This window comes from Amphibalanus amphitrite, unplaced genomic scaffold (genome assembly GCF_019059575.1).
Source record: "Amphibalanus amphitrite isolate SeventyFive unplaced genomic scaffold, NRLGWU_Aamphi_draft 000772F_arrow, whole genome shotgun sequence".
NCBI lineage: Eukaryota > Metazoa > Arthropoda > Thecostraca > Balanomorpha > Balanidae > Amphibalanus > Amphibalanus amphitrite.
In genome coordinates, this window is record NW_024882266.1 from 44384 (window position 1) to 57490 (window position 13107).

The 13107-nt window shown below is 53.2% G+C and overlaps 2 protein-coding genes across 2 annotated transcripts in view; one reads left to right on the forward strand and one right to left on the reverse strand.

The window, feature by feature from the left end:
- LOC122365910 (semaphorin-2A-like) overlaps positions 1-13107 on the forward strand; it is a 96264-nt gene that overhangs the window by 37976 nt on the left and 45181 nt on the right. The window contains exons 4-5 of the mRNA XM_043337527.1: positions 2736-2787; positions 9049-9111. Of these exons, the coding sequence (XP_043193462.1) occupies positions 2736-2787; positions 9049-9111 (115 nt within the window). The remainder of the gene's footprint in view (positions 1-2735; positions 2788-9048; positions 9112-13107) is intronic.
- LOC122365911 lies at positions 2954-6193 on the reverse strand. The gene is made up of 2 exons (XM_043337529.1): positions 5709-6193; positions 2954-3809 (listed from the first exon to the last, which is right to left on the reverse strand). The coding sequence occupies exons 1-2, from the start codon at positions 6156-6158 to the stop codon at positions 3186-3188; spliced, it is 1074 nt and encodes a 357-aa protein (XP_043193464.1). The 5' UTR covers positions 6159-6193; the 3' UTR covers positions 2954-3185.

Genomic DNA, 13107 nt, shown 5'->3' on the forward strand with positions numbered 1-13107 from the left:
CAACACCAGCACTTTGACATTCTAAGAACGTAAACACTGCTCCACAATGTTCGCGGCGACGATATCCGTTGGGCCCACTCAGTCCGCCACCCCGGCGCCATTGCAGGCGTTGCTAGTTTTTAGCCACTAGGATCTAGTCGCTTTTCTCTAGTCGCTACTCATTAGGCGACCACACTATTCCCTTTCCTCCTCCGTGACATCGTCAAACTGCGGCGTCTCGCTGTACTCCTCGGGCATGTAGCCGCTGAAGATGATCTCGTGCACGACTCGGCCGAGCAGCAACAGCAGGTTGGCGAACACGGCGCAGACGCTTAGAGCCGTCAGCAGGCCGGGCCGGCCGGCCAGCGAGCGGTACACGTAGCCCAGGAAGCTGCCCAGACAGCAGAGACACTGCACGGCCAGCACGAACACGGTGATGCGGCCGCTGGTGTTCTCCGGCTTGGAGAGCGCCTGCTGCGTGATGTCGAAGACGAGTAGTGCCAGCGCGGCCGCCGCGCCCGCCGTCGCCAGCAGGATGTAGTGGTCCTTGCGGCCCAGCCGCGTGTGCCGCACTCGGTCGAGCATGGCTGACCTCTCCGAGGAATCGACGCCGCTCGCTCACAACTTGGGCCATGAATTGCGGCGCTCGCCGGCCGCCCGTCACTTGGACTATTGGCTGGCTGCGCCTGGATAAGTTATTCCGTTTGCCGAGAAGTGCCGGCCGTGGCCGCGTCTCAGCTGCCTGGGTCGGACGGATGTCTTCAGGGCCGGGTATCTGCGGTCGACATTAAACCGAGATATATGGCTTTCACTAATGTGCCATGAAGCGAACGCTTTGTTGAATACTTGATGGCAGTCTGGGGCAGTTCTGTCTGTTCTGCCAGGAAGCTGTGCAGCTTCGAGATTGACCGTGTTCCGAATCGTTTGATTTTATTGTTGCCTTGCATGTGCAATTTGATTTAGAAGTCCTTCATACGGACCATCCATCGCATGGTATCAAGACTGATCAATTCTGCCGGCTCCCTTCCCTTGTCCTTATGGGTTTTGTAACCATAGTATTTCTTCGAGACCATACACAGGACATTCGTCATCAGTGCTTTTACGTACCAATATGCATATCCAGATCCAGTGGAGAAAACACAAGTGCATTCAGCATCCGTTATGATTGATAGCTGTCTGATTGCTCTTTCCTTTTACGGCGTGTTCAACCTGTTGTAAATATTATTGATGTTTTGTAAGATCTTGAGCGATTTTTTTCTTCAAGTTTTGGCTACTACCTTTAGGAGAAATACTCCTCATTTGCCGCTTAGAGGTAAAACCTGGCAGTCACTCCATGCGTTATGTCCTTCCGTAACTCTAAAGCCATTAAGCTGCCAAGCGATTTCCTCTGCCCTGTAAGACTGTGGCGTGTCGCGTCCAGTATTGATGTCCCCAACCGCCTATAAACCGATGGTCAATCGACGCCGCTGTTTTTATCATCGGGGCCCTGCTTGCTGCCATTTGAGGCAGGCTGCGCATCAAACTTTAACGAGGCGCTGGCTCTGCGATCCTGAAACCACGTAAAATCGCCGTCGGAACCGCTGGCGATACCTGCCGGTCTGACGGCCTTTTCTGGCTGCAGTAACGGCGCTGCGTCGCAGTCGTTGGCCCGCCATTACACGATGACTGTGCAGTGTCCCCGTAAGTACTCGTCCCATGGGAGCGACGGCAGCGCCTCTGGCGGCGACACGCGCAACTAACGGTCGCTGAGCTGTCGCAAAGCCATTAGTGGAATGAGTGGCGAACGTCGGGCTAACCCCGGCGACTTGGTATCAGTCGCCTTCAGCTGTTGCTTACACACTTAGCAATATGGAAGGTGAACTATCTTTTCTCACTGCGGCTGTGTGGTTTTTACCCCCGCCCACCCCGCTGGACTCTAAGCTAGTCCTCCCCCCTCCCCCCCCCCCATCCGCCTCGGCGGCTTGACGACACGATCGAAGACAACAAATTTTAAGTTGATTAAACCGGGTTGGGAGGCTGGCCGTACGTTTGCGTTTGAGCTCTTTGTGAGATGATACCAGCGCGAAGCGAACGCCGAGTCACCAGCTCGTGTAGGAGACAGAGAGTGGGTGGAAGTACAGGTCGGAGGGGCCCTCTCAGAGTCGACAGCGGCCCGGGGTGCCGAGAGCGCAGAAGTAACACGCCGCTGCGGGGTATATTACCCGGCTAATTGCCTGCAGTGCAGCCTTGTTTTTCGGCGCCGCCTGTGCTGCGACTGGGCCGTTTCTGAGAGCGTTTCTCTGCCCGTATTTTGCCGACATGGCCCGAGCGGCGCAATTAGACAGCCGCTCGGGTCTCGAATCAAAACACAAATGGAATAATCTTGTCTGCGCTGTGCGCTAATAAGATTTAATGGTATTTCATTAAGTGGCGTTAAAGGGAGTTGTGTATCCTTCGGGCACGGTTGCCGACCTCCTTTTCCGGTACGATTCCTTTGCAACAAACAATGCATTCCCAGGAGAGTGAAATTGTTCTTCATGCCTATTATGTACAGTGAGCCAAGCGTCCGTGAATAGTTATCTTCTGGCCTCATTTTGTTCTTCGCGGCACAAAAAAATGTCTTGATAATAGAGTATCGTTGTCGACAACACATGTTTCCAAATGTTCTGCAGATGAGCTACATAACTACACCAGTGTCAAACCATGACTCACTCAATGATACTCGCTGATTGTGGCGGCGGGTACCTCGTTCTGACTGCCGATTTGGTCTGTTACAGGGACCGTGTCATGCGGATTAACCTGAGCGACATCAGCCAGACTGACTGCAAGGTAAGCCCCGTCCTGTCTCTGCATGTGGCACGCCATTAGCGTCACCTTCTGATAGCTAAATCGGACCCGTCGGAAGTCCATGTCTTGTGTTCGCTGCTCCGGTCTGGCCCTGCCCAACTTTGGTGGTGGCTGTTGCATCCTCTGTCGCTGCCGCCGACACAACTGCTCCGGTTCGTGCCTGTATGTATTCCGCGCCCCGGTCCGACACCGACTGCCAGCACTCGCTCGGCCCGACTCAGACACTCCCTCGGCCCTGACCTGCCCCGCGGGCACACACTGAGCCGGGCCGGTGCACGGCGGCACAGCCTACCAGCAGCCGGTCCGCGGAACGGGTCCAAAACATAACAATCCCTTTCCTTGTAAACAACAACAAAACCTGACGCCTCACTATGGCCAGATCAAACAGAGTACCCGAAACGATCTGGCGGTCGTACCAGCCTACCACTGCGCGTGCGGTAACCGACAGTCGCTGGTATCGCTGAACCGGCGACCGGAGCACACGGAATAGCTGGTTCTCCGAGATCGACACAAGCGTCATACTCAACAAACCTCTTACAAAAAGTGCTGTTACGCTTGAACAGTTTCCCGTCCCCCGGCCGCCTTACAGTCAACTGTGAACCGTTCACACTGACGACAGTATACGGTTCCCTGAAGAACGCAGCACTCAGTTTGTCCACTTTACGGGGCACACGAACCAACACTTTGTCACCCACGCGTATGTTATGCGGCGTTGCGCGTCGCCGCCTGTCCGCATACTCTTTGCCGCGCTTCCCGCTACGATCATGGGCCGCCTGCACCGCTCGGCGCCCGGGTGCTGGCGGCGGATCGACCTCCGGCAGCTTGGTCCTCAGCTCCCGGCCGTAGATCAGCTCCGCCGGACTTTTCCCGGTGGACGGGTGTGGCGTGGTCCGATACGCCAGCAGGAAGGCCTGCAGAGACTCCCGCCAGTCGCGCTGCTCCGCCACTGAAGCTCTGATCGCTTTGAGCAGCGTCCGGTTTTGCCGCTCAACGAGTCCGTTTGCCTGCGGCCACAGAGGTGTAACAGTCAGGTGACGGATCTGACATGTATCACAGAATCTCTCGAACTCCGGGGAGGTCAGGTTCTTTGCGTTATCGGTGGTCAGCGTTACCGGTAAGCCGAGTCGTGCAAACACTTGTCTCAATCGATCGATGATTAATGACGACGTAGTTGACCTCATGACTTCAACTTCTACCCACCGCGAATACCTGTCCGTAACAACGAGCAGGGACTCACCAGTGGGGAACGGCCCGCAGAGATCCAGACTCACGTCCCGCCACGGTCCAGACGGCAACTCACTGGGCACCACCGGATCTGGTGAGTTTCCTGTGGACACAACTTGACAGGCATGACACATCTTGACAAGGTGTTCTACATCTTTGTCAACACCCGGCCACCATACCTTACTTCTCAGCCGTTGTTTGGTCCTCATCATTCCTTGGTGTCCTTCGTGGGCCAGCTGAAGTACACGTTTGCGTAGAGACACTGGAATGACGAGTCTGTGACCACGCAGCACCAAATCGTCATACACGCACAGTTCGTGACTCACCGATTTATATGGACTCGGACATTCACCAGGACGGCCCCTCGGCAGCCACTTCACGACTTCCTGCAGCTCGCCATCCCTTCTGGTCCCTTCTTGGATCTGAGCCTTCGACAAGGCTACTGGAACAGCGTGCGACGACACGAAGCGGACGTACTCCTCGGCACTCCCGTCTTGGATCCCAGCCGGTTCTCGCTCCTGAGTCAGCCTGCTGAGACAGTCAGCAATGTTATGTGGGCCGGGCACATGGCGAACAGTATAGCGGTAAGGCTGCAGCCGGAGCACCCACCTCTCCACGCGGGCTGGCGGCTTAGATGATGGGGAAAACATCGCCTCCAACGGCTTGTGGTCAGTGACCAACACAAAATCCACGCCGTACAAGTACATACGGAAGCGCTCGCAGCCCCACACTACAGCCAGGGCCTCGCGCTCCGTCTGTGAATAGCGCTGATCGACATCAGTCAGGCTTCGGCTGGCGTATTCGACCGGCTACAGCAGCCCATCAGGCTGTCTCTGAAGAAGGACGGCACCAAGTCCTACAGGAGAAGCATCCACCACTAGCTGCGTCTCTGCGTGCTGCTGAAAATAGGCCAAGGTTCTCCTCTGAGACAGCTGCCTCTTCAGAGAAACGAACGCGTTCTTCTGAGGCTCGTCCCACCGCCACTCTGCTGCCGACTTCGTCAGATCCCTGAGAGGAGCAGAGACTGTGGACAGATTCGGGATGAACCTGCCCAAGAAGTTGACGAGTCCCAGGAAAGACCTCACCTCGGCTGGTGAACTCGGCTCCCGGGCGTCCAAGACTGCTGCCACCTTCTCCGTTGTCGGTGACACCCCCTGCTTACTCAGATGGTGACCCATGAAGACCAGCTCTGTCAAGCGGAAGCGGCACTTTTCTTTGTTGAGCGTCAACCCCGACTCCATCAAGCGCTGTAGAACGACATCAAGACGCCGATCATGCTCCTCTACTGTGGAACCAAAAACCACAATATCATCTGCGATATTGCGTGCTCCTTCACAGTCTGCCAGGACCTGCTGGATGACCCTCTGGTGGATTTCGGGGGCACATGAAATTCCAAACATAAGACGCCTGTAACGATACAGCCCTCGGTGTGTCGCAAAAGTAGTGATGGACCTGGACTTCTCATCCAGCTCAATCTGATGAAACGATTGGACAAGATCTAGTTTCGAAAACACCGCGGCGCCAGTCATCTCGTGCAACACATCATCGATAGTGGGCATGGGATGTCTTTCCCTCTTGACTGCTGTGTTAGCTCTCCGCATGTCCACACAAAGTCTAATGTCTCCGTTACTCTTCGGGGCACAAACAATTGGAGACACCCATGGTGTCGGGCCACTGACCTTTTCAATGATCTCCTGTTGTAGCAGCTCCTCCAGCTTCTTCTCTACAGCCTTCTGGAGCGCCACTGGGATCCGTCGCGCCTTCTGGGCCACTGGCTGGACGTCGGGATCGATGTGCAGCTGCAGCTGGAACTGCTTCAGCTTGCCAAGGCCACTGAAGAGCATCGGGTACTTGTCAGTGGGATCACGGCTCAGTGAAACAGAGCTCACTTCGGGACCAACCCGCAGCAACCCGACCTTTTCAGCGCTCTCCTTACCCAACAACGATATATGCGAGCCGGGGATCACATAAAATACAGCATCTGGCACTGTGACGTCATCAAATGATATCGCTGTTTTAAAATGTCCCACGACCTGCATCGGTTTCCCGGATCCATAGGCAAATAGTCTACGACGGCTAGGCAGCAATTGCACTCCCTTAAAGCTGGCTCTAAAAGTGGTCTCGCTCATCACATTGCAAGTCGCACCAGAGTCGACCAGCACTTCACACACCTGCTGACCCACCTGGATGGGAAAACGTCCCTCCCTCGCTGCAGAGCTGAGGCTGAAGACGTGGTCTTCGATCTCGGAGTCGACGCCGACTCCAGACGACACCACCTGGACTCGATTCGCAGGACGCCGGAGGGGCCTGTCACACATATTCTGAAAATGGCCGTACCGTTTGCATGCAAAACACCTCCGGCTCACAGAGACACAATCATCTGCCCTGTGGTTAGACCTGCCGCAGCGGAAACACTTCACCTGATTCGGCTGAGTCGACCTGCCTGGTGGTGCTGGTCTCGATTGCGATCGAGATGTTTCCCTCGTGCGGTCCTGACGGACCGTCTGAAGCATCTCGACGGGGCCCGCAGCTGCAGCAGCTGCAGCACCTTCGATGACGTCAGCCTGTCGGTCTGCATTCTCCATGCTTCTCGCGATCGAGAGAGCCGTCTCGAGGGTCAGACTCGGCTCCCTCAGAAGGCTACAGCGTAGCCGATGGCTGTGGCACCTGTCAACCAGCTGGTCCCTGATCATATCATTTTGCATTGCCCCATATTCACACGTCTTGGCACGGCTCCGCAATCTCGTCACAAAAACATCGATCGGCTCTTCTGGCTTCTGACTTTCCTTATGAAACATATGACGCTCATAAGTGACATTTTTCTTTGGCAAAAAGTGACTGTCCAAAATTTCAATAGCTGCATCGAGCGACTCTACCTTGACATGCTCATCCACAATAGCATGAAACACTTCTTGGAGCTCAAGACCTCCCAGATGCAGCAACAATGCAACTTGACGCTTGTCACCAGATATATCGTTGGCAGTGAGGCAACAGAAAAACGCTCTCTTCCAAGCGCTCCACTTACTGGGTTCGTTGCAATCAAACGGTGGCAGGGAGCCGAACGTACCGTCCATCTTGAGTTCAAATCCTCGTCGCCAAATGTTGCATCCTCTGTCGCTGCCGCCGACACAACTGCTCCGGTTCGTGCCTGTATGTATTCCGCGCCCCGGTCCGACACCGACTGCCAGCACTCGCTCGGCCCGACTCAGACACTCCCTCGGCCCTGACCTGCCCCGCGGGCACACACTGAGCCGGGCCGGTGCACGGCGGCACAGCCTACCAGCAGCCGGTCCGCGGAACGGGTCCAAAACATAACAGTGGCTCACCGACGCAGCGCGGGGTAGTGTCCCGGGTCTGTCTCTTGCACGGCTGTACCGTCTACTCAGCGCTACCTGTTCCCTTCCTCCACGGGGACGGCGGCGGTCACGGTATCCTATCGTTAGGCCCCGGTGACACAGCCGAGCGGCTATTGAATCCCCTCGTTACTGACGGGGGTCGACCGACCAGCGGCGGGGCGCGCGCGTCGCCGGAAAATTGTTTTCGTTTTCCGCCCGCGTGCACCCCTCGTTGAGAGGGAGGGGGTGCGGGGCTGTCGATATCGGCTCGATAGGTCCTTTGCACGGCTCCGTTGAGTAGACTCGGTAATTGGGAAGTGACGTCACAAGCCCTGATTGGAGTCGTATATACCGGGCGCAGCTCGATATCCCATTAAATACAAGTATAGGTGCCCCTGTGAGTGAATGCTCGGTATGAGCCATCATTACACCTATAGTATCATGATCTGGACACACATATTTCCATTGCTCTCGAATCAGTGTGATTGAGTGTGCTTGCGCACGTATATCTCAGTTGGCATTATGCGCTTTAGTGATATCAGTGCTCTCAGATCCGAACCCCCTCGGAAGCTCTCGGGCATGTCGCTGTGGAATGACTTTCGATATTAAATCGTGTTTCTTCTGGAGGGGAAACAGATGTTTACGCGATACGGCTAATGGGGGATTCACTGCGTAATCCATGTTCTGATGGGCCACCGGAGTTTGCATCTGTGTTTGGGATTTTCGTGTTTGAGGGTGAACAATGAATAGTGCGTCTACCGCGCTCAGTAGCGAAACTGTTTAAACGTTTTTTTATTTGAACTGTGTGGCTTGGTGTAACCTCTCACATATATAGCGCACATATTGTATAGTAATCAATTCGATATTCTTGATTCGATATTCGATAAGTGTTGATGTGATGATATATGGACATTGTGATCGGATGAATGTGGACTGCGTGCTCTGTGTGGCTTGTCACCGACAATAATGTTTAAGGTAGTAATTTGAATTAACCCCTCTAAATTCACCCTGTTCTACATACATTTGCTTGTCTGCTCTACTCCAGAAATGGTTTATTAATTATCACGGCCTTTTTTCGAAGTCTTCATGGCATGACACTCATGCCAGTTCAGCTCCGTTATATTTGCGTCTCGTTTCTCGGCGCTGGCAGATGACCAGCCAGCCGTCGCGGGGTCGTTGTTGGTTCAATATATATGACGGCCTGGCAGGTTTTATTTCGTCCAACGACGGCGTGCCGGCTCGTTTTATGGGCGAGACCCTCTCTGAATTAACGGGACTCACTTTACGATTGGAGCTGGCGACGAATGTTGGTGCCTGTAAAATGTTATACAATCTGTCTGACGTGATTCCGGCGGCTGTCGTGGACTTCGTCTGGAGTGGAGGGTTGAACGGGCAGGGCTTATGGATAGCGACAGCTGGGACAGGGCTGGCGGGGAAGGGGTCTGTCAGGTGTTCACCAGGCGGCCGATAGTCCAGATCGACATCGGCGAGAATGGACCATCAATGCGAGATCACGAAGTGCTCAACTCATCGGTTGATGTTTTCAGAAGCTGCGGTAGCTTCCGCAGAGGCAGCTCCGAGACCGTTTGGCTCCCGTGTTGACCATTGAGCTGTTGACACAAGTGTGTTGTCTGTGCCGACTCGGGGACGAGGTGTTTGCACTGACATTCTGCTCTGTTCACAGCGTGATTCCCTGGTGCTGGAGCCGACCAGCAGCACAGAGTGCACGTCCAAAGGGAAAAATCAGGTGAGTTGACCGGCTGGTGCGTCTTTCCGCCGTGCCGCTGGGTGAAAGGGATGGGTTGAGTAAAGACTCGACGTGCAATTTCATAGGGAGTCAGTAGGGATGTTCTTGGTGTACAGGGTGTCCCATAAGTTCGTTCTCACCTAAATTTTACGTTTTTAGGCTTTCTTGCTTAAAGGCACCCTGAAATTGGTTCGTAACTGAGCTTACATGGTTGCCATGGCTGGTAGAAATATGCTCCACAGTAGCTAATTTCTGTAGACAAAATAGTTTTTGCTAGAGAGCCCGCTTCCTACAGAGACGGCTAACGCCGCAACATAGAGGTCTCCGATACGGGTACGTCTCAGTATTTAGTCAGCACGTGACCATTCGCGACGATTGAGGGTGATTGAGGCCTACCAGTCTGTAGCCAATATCCATCGCTAACTGGACGCACAGTCAGCAAGTGACGCCGATGATTTGTTGGGAGTCAATCACTGCAAGTTTATCCTTTTTCTAGCCAGCCCTCAGGAATGAGCCAAGTGGCCAAAACTGTGTGGCGCCAAAGTGGCCATCAAAAAGGTCAAAGGGTTAGAAAGTTGGTAAACAGACTTTTCAGGATGGATTACCAGCTGTCTAAGAGTGTTCTTTCGGGGTACATAACTCAAGGTGACTTAAGCTTTGCTTACCGGAGGGCACAAAACAGTCAAAAACGTCTTAAAATGGCCAAACATGAGTTTTGTTATGCCTGAGGCTAAACAAAACTAGAGGGCTGATGACATCAACCAGGTCATCTGGACTAACTAGTCCACGTTCGAGATGAAACACCCGTCCAAACCCGAAAACAACCCCATAAGGGCGAAGGAGGAGGCCTTCATTTCGTCCCGTTATGTTCCTATGCAAAAGGCCAGGGTCACTGTGTTGTGGGGTTATAGGCGTTCTGGAGTTGATCAAGTTACAAGTGGCAACCCAGAAACAGTTTTGGGAAGCAGAATGCTTTTCCAAGAACATCTAGGAGGAATTTCAGCCCTCAAGCTGAACTCGAACCGCGAGTATGAACACATTTATAGAGGAGAAAATGGCATCCGGGAGGTCGTAGGCCCATCTTTAGGCAAGACAGTGCATCAGTGCACAGGTCAAGCAAAGCTTAAAAGCGGTGCAAGGAGACTGTGACAGGCGTTTGTGGCAAGATCACATGCCAGGCACCTCATCGGATCAAAATTTCATAAAAATTTGTTGGTTATGCTGAAGTTGAGGCTCGTCGAAGCGTAGCGCTGTTCCAGCCTCGAGGAGCTCACGGCGCATGTCAAGTCAGTCTGGGTTAACTTTAAGCCTGCTATGCAGCCAAACATGCCGGTTGGCATGCCGCAGCATCCATTCATGTGTTTGCCTATTAAATGGGGAGCACATTGAGGGGTCATAAATATACCAAAACGCAATGTACTCTGTTTCACATGCAAACATAATGTGAGAACGAACTTATGGGACACCCTGTAAGTGTATGCTCGATCTGATTCACAGTTCCCGGATCTGACAGAGAAAACTCTGGAGACTTTCTTTATGCTGTTGATTCACCATCGAGTGGTATGTGATGTTTATGTTTGGTGCAGGCTAAAATAACCTCACCGTCTGCATTGTCATGGCTTGACGAAAAATTTAGGCTTGCGTCAACATTGGCTGGAAATAAACCGAGTGAACCTTTCCAGTGAGGAAGCCTTGGACCAGATTACTCGTAAATCCCCACGTTGAAGCACAGGCTCACAACTCCAGCTCTCGACATTCTTTGGGTGTTGCTCCTTCTCGTCCGTAGTATTTTGTTCCATGAAGTAGTTCTGGAAAACTCCGCCAACACTGCCAGGACTGATTTTGATGCAAAGTGGCCCGCTGCATAATACAATATGCATCACATGGCCTTGCTCTCTTCGTGACGAGCCTCGCGAAAGGCGCTCCGTTTCGTGAGGATCATGAAGAGTCGAGATTCATTAGCATCTGGCTGCCATCCGCAGCGCCTTTTGATTCTTACCGTCGTATTCCTCAGCTCTGCTATTAATCTAGCTTCATCCAACCACTCCTGAGAGACTCAGTCTCCTGTCTACGTCCATCATCCATCCCATGCATCCTCAGTGGAGCGTTTTGTGCCGAGGAATTTCCGACCGGCCGCGGGACTGACCCGGGCGCCTCTCTCACTGCCTACTGGGGTGGCCGCTGAGGCTGGAGACAATGGAAAGGGACAGCCCGGCCGCCGACCGCCCGCCGGATGGCCAGTGTCCAGCGCCGCTGCCCGACCGCGCTCCCCAGCGGCCAAACTTGTCCACCGTCCGACAGCCAACCGGCGTAAATCCAGCCAGCATAAGCCGGCCGTAATTGAAAAATCTCGGCGGTGCTGCCGGCCACAAATCCGTGCCGTCGCCGGCCGCGTCTTTATGACACCCCGCCCCGTGCCTCCTGTGGGGAGTCGTCTCCGCCCCCACTGATGGCGGACCCTGCTGTCGGCAGCCGCCAGCCACTGCACACTGGGCCGGTCGCCAGGTCTAGCACGACATGGGTAAAAAATCGAACTTTGTGGATGTGCAATGAAACCTATACCAATTTGTTCAAAAATGATCATACTACATTGCTGTGGTCTTTGTTTTCCAACACAATTGCTAAGTCATGGCGAAAACTCAGCTTAAACACGAACTTCGGAATCGTTTGGACCGAACTCGTCCCCCGCACTCTTCGACAACGTATCTTTGATCCACGAAAACAATCACAATTTGAGGAGGAATTCCACATTTATATACATCAAACGATAGCTCCGGGCCTGCAGAACGCATATAACCACATGAAAATGGCGAACTCTTACTTGGTTATGATGTATTGGCACCACAAAGATTTAAAGACGAAAATATAATTTCACATAATTGATGTCACACACAAATAGACTTTTAAAAAAAGTACCGCAGAGTACCGCTTCGAAAATCTCGCTACATGTCAATGATTCATTGCACTACAAGATCCAACAGTCATTTTTTGCGACTTTTTGCGACTTTGGATGTAGCAGCCAAACATCAACCCGCACCGGACCGGTGCTCGGCGTCAAACGCGCCGGGCCGGGAGGTGTTGATTGAACACTCCCCTTCTAACTCGGCTCTTGGGCCACATAGCGACACGTAGTAAGTGGCATTCGAAAGAGCGCCCAAAATTCCAGATGGAGTAATTAGTCATTTCTAGGTCAGGTCAAAGGTCACATCACCAGAGGTCATCAAAGGTAAAATGTTGCGTATATCAACATTTCTCGAAAACCGGCCCTTACCACGGGGACCAATAGAGCTACATCGTCGCGGAAAATTGCATTCAATTGCTCTTTTAGCAGTCTTTCTGAAATAAGCCCTCAGATTTGGGTTAACCCTCGCCCCTAGTGGTGTTTTTCCAGCCGCGAACGTATAGAAGGGGTCCGTTGGACCCCCCCCCCCCCGCCGCTTCGCCCCTGATCGAGCTAGAGCTTTGCGGAAAAGACGAGCGTGTTGCCCGTGACAAGAGGAAGCTGATGATACCCAATTGTAAGGTCCTAGGTCATCGGTTGACCTTCCAGGTCAGGTCAATGACCCAAAAGTCGGGAAAATCGGGACCTGTTAGAACGTCGTATAGGGTGGCTGTTATGGTTTTTTTGGGTGCTGATCACGAATATAATGTTATTTACGATCATAGATGATGTCTTCATACATTTAGGCCAGGTCGGGTCAGGTCAGGTCAGGTCAACCAGTAAGGGTTTTGCCGGGTATTTGCAGTAGGTGGCAACCGCCTCTGACAGCTTTGTAACATGTTACGAAGGCATCAAAGCTACATAGTAAATGTTCAAATGGTTGCTAGATTCGAATTCAGCTCCAAAAACTAGCCTAGAAACATGTAAAACTCGAAAAAGTGAACCGAGGTCATCAAAGGTCAGTGTCGCGGCCACGCGCCGGCCTGTGCTCGACGGGACACCGCTCCGCGCGGCGCCCGACTCTCCTCTGGCGGAGCGGACTGTAAACACTCCTT